At 44.7% G+C, this 21,156-nt stretch overlaps 1 protein-coding gene across 2 annotated transcripts in view; it reads right to left on the reverse strand.

Moving 5' to 3' along the window:
- Positions 1 to 21,156, reverse strand: part of FGF12 (fibroblast growth factor 12) — a 237,105-nt gene that overhangs the window by 140,318 nt on the left and 75,631 nt on the right. The window contains exon 1 of one of the 2 annotated variants that reach the window (XM_030494925.1): positions 10,779 to 11,476. The exons of the other annotated variant lie outside the window; for it this stretch is intronic. Coding sequence (XP_030350785.1) covers positions 10,779 to 10,866 — 88 coding nt within the window. The 5' untranslated portion in view covers positions 10,867 to 11,476. Of the gene's footprint in view, positions 1 to 10,778; positions 11,477 to 21,156 lie in introns of those variants that run through there. 2 annotated transcript variants of the gene reach the window in all.

Here is a 21,156-nt window from a genome sequence, read left to right on the forward strand (position 1 = left end):
GGGGGTGCACACAGCACTTCCTCCCTGCTCTGGGCAGGAGTCAGGCCCACACCTGCCTTTCCAGCAGACTTCAGAGCTTCACATTTTTCTCTCTGCACACTCCCAGGACCTTGTCAGAACAGGATTTTCTTTTTAAAGCCTTTTATCATCAGTGGACGTGTACATAGACGATGAGGTCTCCCCACAGAACAAGGGCCATCTCATGCCGGTATAGCCCCTAGCACAGTCCCCAGGAGGCATCCTTGGCTATTCTGCAAAGTGCCTGTCTGGATCTTCTTTCCTTTTTTGCCACTACTAACAAAGAAAAGCCTCAGTTTTGAGTATTCTTCTATTTAGTAGACTATCATACAGAAACCGGATGATGACCTCTGGGAGGTTGCAGCATCCCTTGCTGAGGGGAGAGATTGCCTTGCCAGCCAGCATGTTAAACATAGAAATATTGGCCCAAAGAGCATGGGCTGTGGATGGGCAAGAGAGAGTCTCTCATGGGAGTGCTTTCAGCGAGACCTACCACTTGCCAGGAACACCAAACAAGTGCAAAATTCATTCGCTAAAGTGTTTCCTCAGAAGAGCACATGCTCCCACTTAACTGTGCTTCTTATTAGTGCTTCACGTACAATCTGAAAAAATCTGATTGTTCTAATTCACATTTTCTAACCTCAAAAAAAACCCCAAACCAACCCTAAAAAGCAAAGTTGCATCACCTTCTTGGCCAAGGTACTGTGAATGAGCTGCAGGGCAGTAACAGCTCTCCAGCAAGATGTGGAAAGATGTGTGTCAGCCATTTACCAGGTGAGGTGGGATAGGAAAGGTGCATTTCACTTTGCGGAGCAGCCTGCAAGCAGCTGGGAGACATGAATTATATCACCCTGCCTTTTCAGGTTAACAGTGAGAACAGTAATGTATTCATCACAGGAACTCCAGCAAACACAGAGGAAAACCTAGTTTCTTTGTCTTATCTATAAAAGGTAAATCTCAGTTATCAGAGAGGCACACCCAAGCCCAACTGCAGGATGTTACACCATATGTGAATATTTATATACATATTTGTCTGATTAACCAACCAAATATTTACAAAGATTATACCCTGCTTGCACAGAACATAAATACCTGGGGAAATCAAAAGCAATACCTAAGAGTCCCTCCAGCCTCACCAGTACAAAACCTAGAATGTCTCTAAGCTATTTCTGAACCCAAGAAACAGGTAAGTAGGGAGCCTGAGCACACGTAGCTGGGAGCAAGGAGAGCACTGTGCACCAGGACATAGGAGGATGTCCCCAGACTGTCAGATCCGGGCTTGAACTCCACTGCTGAGGTTCCACATAGGGTCAGATGCATTTGAAGGTGCTCTGTGACTTGATTTTGTTTATGAAAGCCCATGGTGTGCATGCTTCTTCAAGAGACCAGAGCCTGTTTTGTCAGGGCTATCCACACACAAAATGAAAAGCTGATGTCTCCACCAGCAAAACACAACCACAGAAGAGGTTAAGCAATGCTATCAGTAAGCCACAGGAACTCAGAAAAGCAGTGGCAGCACTTTGGCTGCCCAATCCCAGCAGCAATATAATCATTATTATTTTGTTTGTTTTGGTTTTCATTTCACATTGTGACAAAAGAGGAAATCCACGAATTTTCAGCATGGAGGACTTGGCAATATTTTGCAGTGGTCATTTGTAGGACACTCCAACAGAACAGAGATGCTTGAGTATTGTCACTATGGGAGTGCCATGGACACTTCTGATTTCCTTCTGCTTTTCCAATTTGAAAGCTCTGTTTAAGCATGTCCGGTTCCACAAGGAAGACTGCTATGGCCTGTCCATTCCTCATAGCGTACTTTGGATCCTCCCAGCAGACTTCCCCATTCTGAAAAGTCACTGGACTAAGGCAGAGCAGGGAATGCTGTGTTAGATACTTGTATCCCCCAAAGAAAGCACAGCATGTCTAGATAATTCTTTTAAGCCAGTTTCATTAGAAGTCGCCACTTCTCTATTCCTCTTCCTCGGTGCTCCCAGCTCCTTCTTCCACTCCCGTGCTCATGTAAATCTCCCACACTGTCCTTTTTATTTTTTTCACCCACTATGTGTCCAAGTTTTGCATTTTAAACACTTCTCTATGCTCCTGTATGCCCACACGCATGCTCCTGCACTTTTCTCCTGAAGGACCTGTCATTTCCCTGGAGGTTCACTTGCATGGTCAGTGGCACACCAAAGCAGTCTATTTGAGAAAACACCCTGGAAGAAGAGCTAAAAGCTGGGACCAAATTGACTACATTTGTCACAATCCCAGCTCAGGGCAGGGGATTTTCTTGTTCTCTCAACCCTTTGTCCTATCTCCAGGAGGACCAGCAACCTCAGCAAGGAGGTAACAAGCCTATGACCCCAGGGACAAGGTCAGTGCATTTCTCAGATTAAAGACTCTTGACCTACAGCAAACCACAGCTTGTCCCTTGCACAGTTGTGGCTTCATAAAAAGACTCGCTGAGAAACTAGCAGGACACATACAAGAACAGAGAGCAGAAACTCCCCATCTCAGCTCTGTCAGAGCATTGACTTCAGTCCAGCCACTTCATATCACTCTACTTACTGTTGCCCACCCATCCCTCAGTGGCACAAAGCAAGCAGATTAAGACTAAGCAGCATGATTGCTGGGCTATGCACAAATAAGTTTTTAAGTGAACAAATGGCTGTGGATGCACATTAAAGCAGGAAGATGACACTAACAAGGAAACAATTAATTATTTCATGGTTGTCAGAAAGGATTTTTTCCTATTCTTTCCTCTTATCTGGAACAAACAAAGCTATGAGGGAATAAATGTAATTCCAGAGATAATACGCACTTTGGATCCTGGAAGCTTTTGGTGCCGACTTCTAGAAAACAAAACAATGATAATGACTCACGCTGGGCCTGTGGGTGGCTCATCGCAAAATTAGCAGCAGCTTCCATGCTCCCAGCTGAGATTGGCTTTGCTGAGTTGTTTTCACAGATCCCCAAGACTGCAATTTAGCACATGCAAATAGTCCCAGCAGCCAATCGCAGCCACCATACTAGAAAGGTATAAACATGCCATTTAGAAAAATGCTTTGCCATACAAAACATGATTACCTCCTTCCACACCATTTCAGGTTATGGGAAGAAACGCTATTTTTATTATTAAACATTACACATCTCTTCCTTCAAGGGGAAAAGTCTGTTTAAAGGCCTTTTAAGCAAACACCTGTTCACACAGTTGAAAGCTTTGTGTACTACTATTGCATTTAGAGAAGTGAATGTCCCCCTCAACACTGGTGAGGCTGCACCTTGAATACTGTGTTCAATTTTGGGTCCCTCATTCCAAGAAAGACACTGAGGTGCTGAAGCATGTCCAGAGAAGGGCAATGAAGGTGGTGAAGGGTCTGGAGCACAAGTCTTCCAAAGAGTGGCTGAGGGAACTGCAGTTGTTTAACCTGGAGAGATGGAGGCTCAGAGGAGACCTTCTTGCTCTCTACAACTACCTGAAAGGAGGTTGTGGCAAGGTGGGGGTCAGTCCCTTCTCCCCTGTAACAAGTGATAGAGCAAGAGGAAACAGCCTCAAGCTGCACCAGAGGAGGTTTAGATAGCATATTATGGAAAATATCTTCACCAAAATGGTTGTCAAGCACTGGAACAGGCTGCCCAAGGAAGTGGTGGAGTCACCATCCCTGAAGGTATTTGAAAGAGGTGTGGATGTGACACTTAGGGACATGGTTTAGTGGTGGACTTGGCAGTGCTGGGTTAACAGTTGGACTCGATGATCTTAAAGGTCTTTTCCAACCTAAATGATTCTGTGAGTCTATAAGCATTCTCATCTGGCTTTCAGAGCCTGTTGAACTTTTGATATCTGTACCAGCTAGCACAAAACAACTAGCATCAGCTTGGTAAAATAAGGAACAGGCTACTTCTGGAAGGCAGCAGAAAGTGCTGTGGGAAGAGAAGTGGACTGGTTTGAAGAGAAAGCTCAGCAAACCAGAAGTAGATCATTCTCACAAACAAAGCAGTACGATTGGAGTTTCTTTAGTGAACACGGCTTTTCAGCTGGGAACTGGTAGCTGTGGATACCTCCAGAGGGGTCTGCTAGAAACAGAAAGCAAGCCATAAATAATCATGGAAAACAGGAAGAATTTTAGGGATGATACATGTTTTAAAAGGATGAAAAGCACTCATCTAAAACAATGATTCTGGTAAGTGCTCAAGCACATGATCACCTTAAAATGGGACTAGGTGCATGCGTAGAATTAAATATGCACTTGGACAGTTCACTGAACTGTGAGCTACCTCCGGAAATACTCCTTGGTCTTTGAGTAGACATGACCTAGTGATCTTCACACAGCTCTCCAGCTGAAAACATTTGCTCTGAAAGTCATCAGCTTTAAATATCTCTTACAAACCTGGATTCTTTTATTACTCTTCCATTGGAAAAACAATAACTCAGAAGACAATATCTTATTGTCCTGGTTTTGGCTGGGATAAATTTTTTTCTAAGTAGCTGGTACAGTGCTGTACTTTTGCATTTAGTCTGGGAACAATGCTGGTAACACACCGATGTTTCAGTTGTTGCTCAGTAGCACTTAACTCTGATCAAAGACTTTTCAGTCTCTCATGTTGTGCCAGTGAGGAGGGGCAAAAGAAGTGGGAGGGAGCACAGACAGGACACCTGTCCCAAACTAGCCAAAGGGGTATTCCGTACCACAGCACATCATGCCCAGTGTATAAACTCGTGGAATTTGGCCGGGAGCCACTGATCGCTGTTCAGGGACAGGCTGGGCATTGGTCAGCAGATAGTGAGCAACTTTACTGTGCGTAACTTGGCTTTCCTGAATTTTATTTTATTTCCGTTATTAAACTGTTCTTATCTCAACCTGCATGTTTTACCTTTTTCTGATTCTTCTCCCCATCCCACTGAGGGTGGGGGAAGTTAGCGAGCAGCTACGTGGTACTTACCTGCTGGCTGGAGTTAAACTGCAACGTTTATGTATACAGTTATTCATGACAACTGACAGAAAAGCTAGAAAAAACTTTCATTAAATTTTTGGTTAATATTTCCCGCTCAGACTTAAGAGTTTATAATGTGGCATAATTGCACATGGTGCTTAAACTGAGACAAACTCTTCCTCCTTCCTTAGTTTTATTTGGGAAATGAAGGAAGTTACACTTTATTCCTTCGCAAAACCATGAAAACCTCCAGGTAAGAAGTGCCATAAACCATACAGCCTCTGCTTCAGGGTAGTGTTTATCATCCTGATTACAGCTATTTAAGAAAATTCAGATGAAGCTTATTTTGCCTGAATTTGCTCATCCACTGAAAGTAAAGCACTTCACAAATATGACTTGGTATAAGTGATGCTCTGGTAGGACACAGGCAATTTTCAAGACTCAGAAGACTGAGAGAAGATCTGTCAATTCCAGATGCTCAGCTCTGTAAGCCCAGACATTTGGCTGACAACATTGCTAAACCATCTCACACCCAGGGAGTCCCTGGACCTGTATTTGCTTTTGAAGATTTATGAAATATTGTATTGCAAACTAAACAATAAAATCCTGCATAATAGAAAAGACTTTCCTTTGTGTAACTACACAGAACTGGCTATAAGCACTTTAAAAAGTTATAGGCATATAACTGAGTTCATTATAATCTGTATCTCTGAAATTCTGTATGACAGAAACCAAGTAATTTCACCAAATAAAAATTCTATCAAATCCATCACTCCTAGCTCAGCATGAATAAATTTTTTTACAAAGATGCACAAGAACTATGGGCTTACAGTAGAGATGCTTAGCATATATCTACATGGGAGGGTTACTTTAGAATAAAGGAAAGTGTGGATTTAAAATGCTATAGCTATTCTTGAATAATACCCTAGAGAAGTGCCCCTATTACAATAAAAAAGATTTTTCAGAGTTTTGCTTAATTCATTTCCCAGTTGAATTAAACTAAATCAGACAAAGGTATTCTTTCCACTAGCATATGAGTGTCAACAATAGGCACTATCCTGGAACAGCACAGGTACAGAATTTCCACTGGTCAGCAAGTGTTACTTTCCCAAAGACACACAACAGAAAGAGGGACCCTGAGCAAAATGTATGCAGGAACACTGACACACTCTGAACAAGTGACTGAGAATGGCAGCCAAAGGGCCTGGTGCAGGAAGGAAAAAGTGCAACACCACTGCTTCTCAGCCTTCTGACCCACTCCCATCTCCAGCTCAGTGGCATTAAGCCACCTTTCCCGTCTTCCACCAGCAGTGCGCATACCACAGACCACAAGACCAACAGCCACAGACCAGAAGGGGTCAGGAATTGCAGGTTTTACTATCTGTCACTTATGTACACAGAGCTACTGCTTCCATTGATTCAAAGCTGACTGTACAGCATTTACTACACACTGTAGCACTCTGTCTGCACGAATAAACAGCAGTAGGAAAATCTTCTAGAGCTAGTGTAAGTAAAGTGTACATGAGCGCATAAGATCACTGCACAAGCAAAACAAGGAATGCCTGTTCTGCTCATAAGCCAAATGGCCAATGCTGAATATGCAATTGTACCTTTTATGTGTGTGATTCCATTTGCATCTGCAAATGAGATGTCTTGCATGTGCAGACACTGCAGACATCTTATGACAGTGCCCCAAATAGCCTCAGGACAAATGCAAAAGATGTGTATTGGCAATAACAGACAAGCTATTAGAAGAACCACAATCTGACCCTGCCTACTTAGGCAGAGTGCTTGTCCCTGTTGCACCAAATATCAAATTCAGTGTTGTGATTGCTAGAGAAATATGAAGGCCTCCTGTGCCAGATGTAATTTTAATTTGCCATAAAGCCAGTATCAATCAGCGTATTTCCAGGAGCGCCTCCAAATTTCAACAGTGTGTGTTCTGGGGAAGCCAAGTTCAGGCTTTAGTTTCAATATGAATTTAATTTCTACTGAAGGAATCGATTTGCAGACTAAGGGCTTAAACTGAGAAGTACTCGTATCTGAGTGTTTGGGAATAGATCAGTCTCTGGATACAACCAGGCCTCTACTACTGAAAACAAAGCTGAAAAAGCCTTGCTGCTGAATGTTGTTGCTAGTTGATATGATGTGAGAAATATCTGTGGTTTTAGCACTGATGCATCCCACAGGAAAGTCTGTAGAGTAGCCAAGGGCACAACAGGCATGAGGCAGAACCACTCATACAACTAAGAAGTCCTTATGGAGGAAGACCAAAACACTCACTAGCAGAAATCTTCACGCTGCTATTAATGTAGTCAATGAGTACTGGGTCTTTTGCACCAAAGTGTCTGCAAACCACTTAGAGGTCACCCAAAATGTTTTTCGTTTTTTTTTTCCACAACTCCTTTCACAGTTATATTAACAATATGATCATTATCTGATGTTTACCTTGAACGTAACAGTGTAGTAGCTGTCTATTTCACAATGTGGACTAGGAAGCCAAAATAAAAAATAAGTAATTAATTAAATAAATAAAATAATAATTAAAAAAAATCTGAAATCTGGTCTGGCAAACCACACTTTCCAAGCAAACAAGAAGAAAGTGTTAACAGAGAAAACAAATTAACTGAAGAATACTTAACAAAAATCATTGTGATTGCACAATCAAGAAGGGAAATATCTCTGCACATGCAAAACAATCAGCCAGCTTACAGATTCTGAAGTTAAGATAACAAGTGAAGTACCTGGAAGATGATACAGAAGAGTGCTGTTCTAAAATGGTTGCAAGGAAATACACAAAGGACTAGGAATAAATTTCTTGCTCTGTATTGCTATGAATTATTTGCTCTTCTGTGGTGTCTTGAAGACCCATTAAGCCCTATTTTGCAAGGTGCTGCTCAGACAACCAAAGCAGCCTGTCCCTGCACAGACCAAGATAAGTGCCTGCAAAACTCAAAAGTGGAGCAGAAGACGACAGCAGGGTAGAGTTAGCTAAGAGTAAAAAGGCGGGAGCTCTTACCATAACAATAACAAAAATCTTTCCAGTGGTTTTTTTAGCATCCAAACAACACTGCACAGTACTCTAAAACTATCCTCAATACTTCACTATTTTAATTTGAAGTATCACACATTCGTTTCTGTCAGAAACAGGAGCGGTCTAAATCTCTGAGTCAACTCAACACACAAGTATGAATCTGACTTTAAACATGTGCTTACATCCTTATGACTTGTTTGCATTAAAGAAAACGTAGATAGGGGGAGGACAAAGAGCTTCATCAACCTGTCATTCAACTTAAGTGCACGAAGTGCCAAATAGTTTAGCATAAATCACTTCTATCAGGATAACTCTTCAGATTGGAGAATCAAGGGCATGTAAGCAGCTCACAGCACTCTGCCTCACCGCTGTTATAGTCCATTTTTCCATGGTCCTGCCTCTTCTGTAATTTATAAAGCCTTTTGTTGGTTTACGTATCTGACTGATATAGCCCCATAGTGCCATGCTGGGCACAGCAGTACACTTTTGGAGCTGTTGCAGGAGAATGCACCTATCTCCTGAAGCATACTTACCTTTTGAAGTAGCAGCAAGGAGATCTCTCTTCCAGCAGGCCAAGCCCACAGTGACCTCTTTATAGGTGGAAGCTTTCATTTTTATTGCACATTTTTCAAGAACATAAAGCCCAGCCTTAATGGAAATGGAACTAATGCAGCCAAGAAGGAACACACTTTAACAGCCTGATTCAAAGCAATAGATCACATCTGGACTGCTCAAGCTTGTGATGGCATGGGACTAGTACCTGGAGAACAAGGTTAGTTGGAGATAACAATAGGAAATCATTCCCATGGTCTGCTTCCTTATAGCACAGCATTGTGAAATACAAAGCTCACACAACGTTCAATATCACTCCATCAGAGTGGGAGAGATAAGGAAACATTCAGTCACCACATATACACCTGGCATGCTTCAATACAGGATCCACCAGTATAGTTAAGCCAGCTCAGCAGGGGAACTATCAGGACACTGTACCAGCTTGAGTTCCCTGAAATTACAGCCTAGCATGTCCTAGGCTTAGGCACCACCCCGTTTGTACCAGTAGGTTATTGTACACTTTATTGCCCCAAGTTTCCAAATGACACAAAACAAATGCTCACAAAAATCACTATGAAGAAAACTTCTCTGGTATAGTTTTTCACTGAAAAGAGTGTGTTTAGAAGTGGAAGCTTTCATTTTTATGACACATTTTTCAAGAACATAAAGGCTAAAATTAATTGAAAAGGAATAAATGCAGCCAAGAAAAGAGAACGTATTTTAGCAGTTTAGAAACAATGCGTGTAATGCTTCCAAGCACAGCCACAATGCATTCTATTTATTATATTGTTCTTCAAAGCAGGGCAGAAAATGCTTTCAAAGGAGCCAAGCCTACTCTCACAAAGATTTCCAGCATGCCCGCTATTGCCATGAGGCTGTCACAGACAACAACTTGTACATGAGTCTCATGGGAGGGAAGGGGATACAGAGATATAAACAGGTAGCTATAACCAGTAAGAAAATTTCCTTAGCAAGGCCAAAAGGGAATCCAGGCTATCTCAGCAACAGTGTTTCTCCAAGCACAGCCTTTCTCTTCAACGTACAGCAAGTATTTTTGCAGGAGGCATGAAAATTTTTCTCTTCTAGGACCAAATTTTCACATAAGGAAACAGCACGAGTGCTAGCAAGCGCTCTAAAAGACATCCTTGTAAGCACCTAGTGCCCAAAGATTACAATTGTCAGGGTTCAATAAGCAGAGCTACTCAAAAACCAAGTAGGAACTGAAACCCAGTTAAGCTCAAAACAGTAGGGTTAGTGCTGTAACTTCTACAGAGCTTAATAACATAGGGCTTCTTTCCACAGGCATTTACCCAGTATTGTAGAATGGGAAAGTCATACTCAGGAAACACACCTAGTGCAAAATAAATTGCAAACACCACTTAAAAAGCTTCAACAAGATCACCCTGAAACACAAGCAGTGCCACACCAACCCAAGGCACTTATGCACTTATTCTCCTCTTCATATAGTGCTAAGGTACAGCTCTAGATCAAGCATATCCTTCAGCCTTTTATCCCACTGCACTCCCCATCCTGGTGCAATGCTCCCTTCCAACAGGCTGAAGGTGAGGTGGTGGGAGTCTCCCAGCCCCGCATCAGGAGCAGCTGGGGATTCCCTTTGCTCCTTCTAGGGGCATCCCCACTCAGAACCACATTTAATACCCTCCACCAGAAAAACATTGCAACATCACTGCTACAAACACCAGATACAGCAAGCAGTTACAGAGGGCCCAACCCTAGAGCTGTGCAGGGCCATAGGCATTCGAGGGAAGATTATCCCTAACCTGACCAGGTGGCCATGGCTGGGGATCCCATGTGGCAAAGAGGGACCTGTGAATGTGTGGGCTGCAGGTGGGATGGAGGATGCTAATGAGGGTCATATGTGAAGTAGGGACACCTGTATGTGGGTTCTGTTTGGGAGGGGGCTGCAGGTGGGGTGTGGAACCAGCTTGAGCATAGGGGATACAGGCAGATGAAAGTCTCGGGTGGGTGGGGGTCCGGGTCAGGGATGGTGCCGGGGTGGGGAAGCCGGGGTTTGAGGGATCCTGGGTTGATGGGAACCCGGGATAGGGGGATCCTCGTGCTGTCAGAACCGCGGACAGCGCCCGGTCCACCCCGGCCACCTGTGCGCGGCGCCGGCGAGGCGGAGGAGGAGACGGCGAGGAAGGCGAGGAAACGGGGCCAGTCCGGGCCGAACGGCGCCCGACCGGCAGGCGAGGGCGGCGGGGACAAGGACGCGCGCTCCCACCTGGGCTGTGGCTGGATCTCAGGCGCCTTCCACAGAGACACTGCAGCATATGCGAGCCTTTCTCCAGGAGAAGCCCGAGAATCCTCATGGATTTCACTTTATGGCGCCCTCCCGCTCCACGGAAAAGGGACCGGCCCCGGAGCGGCCGGCTCTCAGCGGCGGGGCGCCGGCCCCCTTCGCCGCCAAACTTCCCGGCCCATCGCCGCGGCTCCGCCGCGCCCGGGGCAAGGTGGGGGGCCCCGCCGCTGCTTCTCGGGACTTCTCCGCTGGGGGAGGGCTGGCTCTGCCGGGAAGCGGGGCGGGCTAGATGGAAGGACGTCAAGCCCTAGAAACACTAGCGGTCGGCTCCCAGCCCTGCCCCCTGCCGGCACAGCCCCCGCCGGGGCGGGGTGCTGCCACCGGGACCCCCCCGCTGCCAGCAGGCTCGGCCGCGCCGCTGACGGGGAGGCGGGCGGAGGCTTTGCCGTTTCCCCCCGGCAGCTCCCTCCGCCGCGCTGAAGTTGTCCGAGTCCCAGCAGGGAGTGGGAGAGGCGGCCCCGCGTCCCGCCCACCCCCCGCAGGCGCCGGGGCTGCTCTCCGGAGGAAGACAGGCTCGGTGCGCCGCGGATATTCTCAGCGAGAAGGCACCATGTGCAGGGGGCACTGACTACGGCCTTTCCAGGTCTCCCTCCCTGCCTGGCAGAAACCACGGGACCTGCAGCGTGGCTGGGAAGGAGACACACCTCTTGTCTTAAATCGCCAGTAGGAGCGTGTGTCTAGAAGCAGGGGTGTTCCTATAAGCACACGCTTTAAACCAGCAAGGCTCCTTATTTACGCTTAGAGATCCTAAAGCAAGAGCTTCTTGGAGAAGTCGCTTTGCTGAAACTGCTTTTTTTTTTTTTTAACGCATGTTTAAACTATCGCGGTTACAATGTTGCAGACTTTGTGCTGCGGACACAACATTGTTGCACCTGCAACACTATTACACATGCAATATTGTTACACATGTGACATTGTTGCACCTGCAACATTGTAACTGTTGTAGCACCGCAACTTCCTCAGAGGAAGTAGTAGTATATACAAACACCTCTCAAAGAACTCTTTCACGTGAGCAGACTCCAACAGTCCACTACAACGCAGCTGCCTCTGGCACAAACCTGAACCTTGCACCAGAGTGAATTTCTGCCTGGATTACCGTGTGCTCAAGCAGGGTTACCTGTTCATGCACCACATTTCAAAGCCTCCTCTGCTTTTGTTTCTCCTGACACCTGGCAGAAGTGGTCAGGCCCATGAGATGGACACTTTTCTAGAGAGGGCACTCTAGGATGCAAAAGGCTTTTGGCCAACACTCTGCAGGTATGTGAGAGTGAGGATGTGAACTTTGTTGTTAATACTTGTTAGAATGTCTCTAAAATCCAAACAAAAAGAAGAGGCGCAGTCAGCATGACACAGGGTGCAATGCTGGTTTGCTCACTGAGAATCCTGTTAAGGATGGAACAGTAAAAGCTATAAAATACATGGAGATCAGAGCACCAAAAGGCATATAAACCAGGCATAGCAAAAGAAGTGCTGTTCTAGTATGAGTATTGAGGATTTGTGGTGAAAATAGTATTTGTGAGAGTACCTAGAGCCTTACAAGCCCTCAGTAAACACCCTACAGTTCCAGATTTCCTCTAGAATAGGGGGTAGGGCGGGAGTAGTGAGAGAGAAAAAACAGTTAAAATGCTAAACGTTTCATGAAATGGATGCTCTTGTTTTCCAGTCAGCCATACTTCATACACTGAAAATAGCACTTAGCTAGAAACAAAGCCAGTAGCATACAGTTCAGGACTGTTAAAGGATGCAAGGTATTAATAACTAATCCCTGGAATCCATGCTAAACTCAGTTTCTGTTGTCTGCTGTGACTTGTGCTGAAAATCATCACTCTTTGTGTCTTAATTCATAACCTATTTTGCACAGGACCTTACATATGCACCAAGTCACAGAAAAAAGCCACATGACTGTCCTTCTTTCTCCACTTACCCAGGATCATTATTCCAGCTACACTCCTTAGCAAACCTGCTCTACAGCCATAACAGCAGACTAGTGTGCCATGTCAGGGCAGATACTGAACTGACACTACAGCTGTTACCTTCCCCCTTCACCCATAATTGTCCTTCAGGTCTCCACTATACTGGATCACAGAGGAAGCCTGTACCCCTCTGGAACAAGGCCAGTAGTAGTTTGCACAGTGGTTCTTGGGTGCTTCTATGATAGTACAGAAAATAATAGTCCTCTTTCTGCAAATGCATCAGCAGCATGTTTGGGATGAGAACAATTCTGGATCTGCCAGATCAAGGACAGTACAGTGAGATCTGAAGCCAAGGTGCGTTCCTTGCTTAGCAGTCACATGGAGCTGAAAATGAAGGGGCTCTGATCTAAAGATGCTAGTACTGAAGTACAGCACCAGGTACTAGGAAAGAGGTGCACTTAGATGTTATACATATTAAGCTAGCGCAGGAACAGGCAGGCATTATCACTTGGACATGTGAGGTCAAGTGCATTGGACACTATACAGATGTTTGCAAGAAGAAAAAAAAAAAGAGAATGCAACAGGTAGCAGAATTTTGAGACCTCTATTCATTAAACACAGCTGTTCTTGCAAAATCTACTCAGAATAACCCACTAATAAAATAACCCCCTTTTGGTGGTTTCCATCACCTTGCAGCAAGGCTGATGATCCAGGCTTAACCAGCCAGGACTTCTGCCTTTGTGGTGCAGGCTCCAAGGGGTCGGTTCTTGATTCACATCAGAAGGAAAGTGAGCAGAATCAAATCAGTGAAAAGAATGAATGAGTGTTAGTTGACATTTCCAAAGAAGGGCCATGAGGACTGAAACAAGCACGTTAGTTTCAAACTGAATAGGTTTAAGTAAGTTTAAACAGCAAAATGGAAGCATAAAAATGGCAAAGGATGATTCTTTAGGAATTGTGGTGTGTATGACTCAAGTGTTTACAAGCCACAAAATACTCGGTAATATCATGTACCCAATTAGATAATTCTTAACCCAGTAAACAAAGCTTATAGAACTTGAAAAGATAAGTGGAGCTGACATAAATCAGGATATTGCTAGATGGGTTAACTCATTTTAATCCAAAAAACAAGGTAAACAAAAATAAAATTTATTTCTCTGCAAAGGGACAGAGTGTACCTGAACAGTATTTCAATGGGACATAAGTGGTGCATAAATATCGCTATGACTCCATTGATAGGCTCTCACTGCTAAATAATAACACAAATAACATCTCAAAAGTTACTGTGAAAATGCTACAGATATTTAAAATTTTGCCCATCGGTAGAACATGGTTATTAATCATAGTGTTGTTGAATAAAAGCAGAGATTGCATTTGTGGAACACAAAGCAAGCTGTGAAAAACTCATTGAGGTCAGAAGACAGTTACAGGGAATACAGTGTCATGTGTGTTTCTCCCTTATTAAATTAAAATGCCATTGGCCTTCTGAAGCACAGAACAGAAACGAGAATATGTTTGGGATTATGGAATTTAAATTAATACCTTCTACTAAAAAGAGGAATGCACTGTGCTCTGATCAGAGAAAATAAGGTGATTTAGCAGACAAGGCTCTTTGCTAGGTATTAAAATATCATAATGTGCATGAGTTCATCAGTTACAAAAGCCAAAAAAGAAAGAAAAATCTACAAAAGCTTAAAGAGAAGACTAGTCAGGAAAGGTAATTTCTTTGTGTTCATACAAAAGCAGGTAATAATCTTTGAAGTTGCTGGGCCCATGCTGTTTCTGTTTTCACCCATATTGAGTGAACCTGTAGTTCTTCAAACATTGTGACTGGTACACAGATAGACAGCCTGTGCAAGTAGGTTTTGTTTGGGTTTATTTTTTGCAAGTCTTTGCCCTGTATTTTCTGGCCAAACAGGGGCGGATATGGTGAGAAATGGCCCATTAACCTCAACAGCTTTGCCCAAGCTAGTGATGGTGCAGATCTCAGACCTTGTCCCTCTCTGTAAATTTACAAAAACTCCTAGCACCAACCTAATTTGGTGCTCATTTCTTGACTCTCACTCCATGGATCCATCTGCAGTCAGTGATGGTATATTCTTCAGTGATGGCAGATAATAATTTCTCAGCACCTTTCTTTGCAGGAGCCATTTGAGCAAAATCTACCCTGGAAAGGGCCAAAAAATACAGCCCTTTTCAAAGCAAACAAGTATTTACCCCACTGTCATCAGTGTGCTCTCCAAGTATTTCTGCTTGCCCTTTGCCCCTTCTTTAAAAAGCAGAGCATTGCTGACAAGGAGAGATGGCAGAGTCTGCTTCAGAGACATACTAACCACTCATACAGCTTCTCGTGCATTCATCTCCACCAAGGCACAGAGCACTCATACCAACACCAGTAGGAGCAGCAGCACAAAGTTCAAGGGTTTGCTGAAGGTCACACAATAAATTTATAGCCAAGTAGGGAATCATCTGTCATCCCTCATTCTGGTGATTTAATGAGAGGATTAGCCTCTTCCTGATCAGTATGAAATTGCACTCATTATGAGGCAAAGATTCTGCTGGAAGCTACTATGGAAAAAGTATACCACACATAATCTAAAACAGCAAATAGAATATGGGGCAGGGGGAGGGGAAGGGGAAGAGATATAGCTTGATTTTATGCATCAGATGAGAAAGACTAATTTCACAACTGCTTTTCTGTGGTCAAAAAGCAGTGCTATTATATGGACAAGAGGGAACAGAAAGCATTTACTCCAGCTCCTCCTGGAGAGACTGACTCTCAAAAAACTCAGCCTCCTCTCAGCTCACCAAACCAGACTCAGGAGGAAAAGAGAAGATGTCACATAACCTTGATCATTTAATAGGTTTATCCTCAAACACATGGTAATAAGTATTTAGTAGTTGCATTTCCAGACATTAAGAAGAAATCTAATATTACTTGTAAAAAAAGTTTTGTGTATCAAATGACTCCACTCTGAATTAGTGAGAAGCAGTTATTCTGGATATTTTTCAGCACAGTAATACTTCCTCAGAAGCTGGGACTTCAAGGACTTCTCCAAACATATTTTGGTAGTAGTATCAGCAGCTTGGAACAGATGGACTGGAAAAAGGGGCAGCCATGCATTCCTCATTCCGCCTACTTCCAGTGCCCAGCAGGTTTGCAACTTCTTCATCCACAGGATGTCTTGCAATGCATTTAGGAATCCTTGATGGATTTCTCCACAACAAATTTTTATAATTGGTTTTTGAACCCAGTAATACCATTGGTCTTCTCACTATCTTTGGCAAGAATTTCTTCTACAGGTTAATCATGTGCTGGGAAAAAGATTTTATTAGCTTAAAACTGCTTCTCAGTCTTTCCATTTAATGCTCACCTTAGCAGTTATATAGTGAAATGGTAATTTTATGTTCTCCATGACAGTCATGGTTTTATATGCCTCTCTCGTATTTCCCTCCTCAATTGTGAAAATGCCTAATCTGTTCCATCGCTCCCTGGGCAGCAGCTATTCTGCATGCTCCACTGACCTTGTCTCCATTTCCTCTGCCTTTCTAGTTCTAGTGCATCTTTTTTTTTTTTTTTTTTTTTTTTGAGACAGGATAACTAGAGCTGCACACAGTGCTCAAGATGCGAGTGCACCAGGGATTTCTAGCATGGCAGGATGATAGCTCCTATTTGCTCAGTGTATCTTTCCCGGTACTTTCTGCTTGCATCTGCTGAGCTAGCACTTTCAGAGAGAGCCACAATGTCTCTGAGGTCTCTGGCCATTTTTCCAGAGAGAGAATGGCCCCAGTAACATCCCTTATTGTGAGTGACCATAAACATGGCGGGTTTTCTTTTATTTTATCCAATGGGGGCATTACCCTGCACTCATCAGTTTATACTGCTGTTAGTTCACCAGATGCTCTGTATGAGTAAATCCTTCTGCAACTCTTTCCAGCCTCATGAAGTTCAACCAAGCCAAGTGCAAGGTCCTACACCTGGGTTGGGGTAATCCCAGGCATGGCTACAGGTTGGGCAAAGAAGAGATTCAGAGCAGCCCTGTGGAGAAGGACTTGGGGGTGTTGGTTGATGAGAAACTGAACATGAGCCGGCAATGTGCGCTCACAGCCCAGAAAGCCAACTGTACTCTGGGCTGCACCAAAAGAAGCGTGAGCAGCAGGTCGAAGGAAACGATCCTGCCCCTCTACTCTGCTCTTGTGAGACCTCACTTGGAGTATTGTGTACCGTTCTGGTGTCCTCAACATAAGAAGGACATGGAGCTGTTGGAGCAAGTCCAGAGGAGGGCCACAAGAATGATCAGGGAGCTGGAGCCACTCCTGTATGAAGATAGGCTGAGAAAGTTGGGGCTGTTCAGCCTGAAGAAGAGAAGGCTGTGTGGAGACCTCATAGCAGCCTTCCAGTATCTGAAGGGGGCCTACAAGGGTGCTGCAGAGGACTACATTAGGGACTGTAGCGATAGGACAAGTAAGAATGGATTCAAACTTTGTCCTGGGTTCAGCTATAGCAGTCATTTTTCTCCTGCTTAGTAGCTGGTGCAGTGCTGTGTTTTTTAACTTTCAGCCTGGGAACAACGCTGATAACACCGATGTTTTTAGTTGTTGCTAAGTAATGTTTATTCCAACCAAGGACTTTCTCAGTCTCATGCTTTGCCAGGGAGGAGGGGAAGCCGGGAGGAAGCAGAGACAGGACACCTGACCCAAACTAGCCAAAGGGGTATTCCATACCACAGCACGTCATGCCCAGTATATAAACCGGGGGGAGTTACCCGGAAGGCCCAGATCACTGCTCGGGTCGGGCTGGGTATCGGTCGGCGGGTGGTGAGTAATTGTATCCTCTCTCCTTGTTATTTCACTAATCGTTATTATCATTGGTGGTAGCAGTAGTGGTTTTGTGTTATACCTTAGTTGCGGGACTGCTCTTATCTCAACCTGTGGGAGTTACATTCTTCCCATTCTCCTCCCCATCCCTCCGGGAGTGGAGGGAGGAAGAAGGGGGGGGGGGGGCGGGGGAGTGAGCGAGTGGCTGTGTGGTTCTGAGTTACCGGCTGGGCTCAAACCACGACAAACTTAAACAGGGGAAATTTAGGTTAGATATAAGGAAGAAGTTCTTTACTGTGAGGGTGGTGAGGCAGTGAAATGGGTTGCCCAAGGAAGTCGTGAATGCTCCATCACTAGCAGTGTTCAAAGCCAGGTTGGACAGAGCCTTGGGTGGCATGGTTTAGTGGGTGATGTCCCTGCCCATGGCAGGGGGGTTGGAACTAGATGATCTTAAGGTCTTTTCCAACCCTAACTATTCTATGATTCTATGAGTCTACCCACTTCTGTTTTTCTTAACTCCAAATGATTTTGTCTCCTCTTCGTCCCCTTGCTCTTCAAGATAGTTTAGGAGCATGGTGGAGTGCGCAGTCCTGTCCCTCTCCACTGGCAATTTCCCTACCAATGAGACCTGACCATCTTTCTTTAAAGGAAACACCCAGTGAAGGAACCAGTTTAGAAATCCAAGGTTTTTTCTGCATCCCCTTTGCCCAGATGCTCAGGGAATGCCAAGCGATTTGGCAGGGGCTCATCCCCCCTGCAAGAGCTGTGCAGCCCCTTCCCCAGATGACCAAACCTGACTGCCAGGTCCCCGCAGGGTGGGGGGCTGTGATTTTTTGCAGATGGCTGAATTTCAGGGCAAACCCTCAGATGTTGCCACATTTGTCTTTTGCACCTGAAGATGGCAGAAGCCACCTTCTAGAGACACCTCTTTGGTGGGTACAATTCCCCTGGCAGCTCTGCTTGCTGTTTCACATCTAACCAGTCTTTCCAGCCCCTCACAAGGGAAAGCATGCAGGAAAGCAGAAGATCTCCCCTGCCTGCCAATTCCTCCAGGCTCAGGGGTTATGAGAGAGGAAAGCAGATTAAAAGAGCTGTAATGCAGCCAGTGCAGGCAAGATCTGACCCACAGGGCCCCAGTAATTGAGGTTCTTAATCCACAGCAGTCGATGATGGCTTTGCCTGGGGCATGACCCAAGTTTAGAGGGCAACAGCTCACAGTTGTGCCAGGCTTTTGAGGTGGGCAGACAAGCAAGCTCCTGGCCATCAACACTGCTGGGCTCTGCCCACTGCACATTACCTTGGCTCCTTTGCTTTCAGCAGGCAGCCACCGAGGCAAAGCTAGTAGTGGAACAGGTGCATCTCCCAAATTCAACTGTGGCGTGCTCTTGGCTTTCCCCCTGAATCACTGCATGAAATATGAAAAACTGTCAAGCCACTTTTGTAACCGAAGAGTGCAAATAATCAATCCATCTAACAGGGAAAAGTTGGGAGGCTTAATAGAGGAGATTTTCTGAGGGCGAGTACAATAGACCATCTCTGCACGCAGCCAACTCCCCTTCCCCTCCAGCAATCCCACTCCTAGTGTTCAGGAGTGCATTTGAGGTCAGGAGCAGCATCCATGGAAGTATGAACCTCCCCATCTGCCTGCTTCCAGTGATGTACAGAGCCCTTTACTGTCATCCAGATCTGAAGTGTATTTATTCTGGCATGCTAATACAACATGTGTGGCACAGTCTCATTGAGAAAAGCAAGTACTTGCCTGCCTAACTCCCTGCCTTCGGACTGATGGTACAAAAAACATTTTCTGCTCCAATTCACAGCTTCTCCAATCACAGTCAAGCCACTAGCAGGGCACTGTGGTTCAGACCCTCACTCATTAACCGTCCACTGTGGCGGAAGAGCATGCCAAGACATGTTTGAAACAAAGATTACACTAGCAAGACCACTATTCAGGAACATGTAACTCCCAGCTCCTCCAGTGTAGCATTGTTAAGGCAGCTGGGTCTTTACCATACCTACACACAGGTTTGTCCCTGCTGGTTCTGAAGGAAAAAAACCCCAACCAACCAACCAACAAAACCCCACAAAAGCTAGGCATTAAGTAATAATATTACAGAGTAGTTATACTGTGGCTATATACGTAAATTCATGTTTCAAGAAAATTGAAGACTGGATTTACAAGAACTTTAGAAGAGCCAACCTTGAAATCCTGGCTTCTTAGGACAGGACTTCCTACCAGGTATGTTTTTTCCAGATGAATTTAGCTAAGAGGACTTTTTGTCTGGGAAACTTCCTTTTCTGTTTCATGCAGTGTAGTCATCACCAGAATGCAAGAGAGCAAAGAAAGAAAAATATATTTTGGCTGACACTGGTGTGAACAGGGAAGAACTTAGCTCCCATCCCATTAGGCCACAACTTCCACATTGCTGCTGCAGCCCCTACCCCATGCACAGTGATACGCATGTACCACAGTCCATCTTCACAGGACAGAAATTTTTGCCGTTCATAGTTCCAGAACACATGGTGAAGGCAGCTGATATTACCAGGCTCAGACACTGTCAGCTCTACAAGGCGGATTCACTTCCTCCAGCCTCTGCTAGGAGAGTAAACACAAACCTAAGTAACACATTCAGGGTTCGTTCTTGCATTTAACTCATGGTTTAGGGTCTTTTAAGGTTACCATTGTTCTCTTTTCTCTGCAGCCATTAGAACTAGAAAATATCTAAATAGTTTAAGTTGTCATTCTTACATAATGGCTTTGGGATTTAAGTCAGTCCCCAAATTTACTAAGAGTTAACAACAACAGTCTGCAGTAACCAGTTACAAGTGACAGGTAACATGGCTGGCTCCCAGAGACAGAAATCATTGCTGACTTGTGACATACTCAGTAATGGCCTTACTCCTGCTGACAACAGAGCAGTGCCAGCCAAGATGCTGCTTAGACCGATTATCAGCCCCTGGAAAATTATTCTCCCCTATGAGAATCCTTCTTTCCTCAGCAGCTGAAGGTACTTTCACTTATGCTGGAAGAAATATTCCAGTGAATCCTATTCCAAAACATGCATAATCTGGCAAAACTGGACGGGAAAGAGGAGTGTTCAACTGAAAAATTAAACACTATTCTATGGAGATTGCTGTGGAGCACAGCAAGAAAGAGGAAATCACAAAAGATGAACGACCAATGGGTTTGTTTCAAGAGGGAATTGAAATATGGGAAGCAAGTACTTCTGTGTGTGAGCAGATAAATCAGTCAGCAGGGAAACATGCACAAGACATTACCAAAGGCCTTTAAGGTCAATCACTACAGTGGCTGTCTACTTCCTGCAAACAAAGTTCAAAACCTGGACCATACACAAGGCACACGCAATGCACCTGGCACAACACAAAATGCAGTTCCGCACAAGATAAAGTAGTAACTGCAGCAGCAGAACAAACCAAGGAAGGGTTAGAGGAGAGTGAGGTGGTTGCAGAGGCTTTATCAATAATGTTAGAGAGCTGGGGCTAGCTTCAGACCTGCTATAAAGTGGTACTACTCCTTGAGGTCTGAATTTAGTCCATACATTTCAGAC

This window comes from Strigops habroptila, chromosome 8 (genome assembly GCF_004027225.2).
Source record: "Strigops habroptila isolate Jane chromosome 8, bStrHab1.2.pri, whole genome shotgun sequence".
NCBI classification, from domain to species: domain Eukaryota; kingdom Metazoa; phylum Chordata; class Aves; order Psittaciformes; family Psittacidae; genus Strigops; species Strigops habroptila.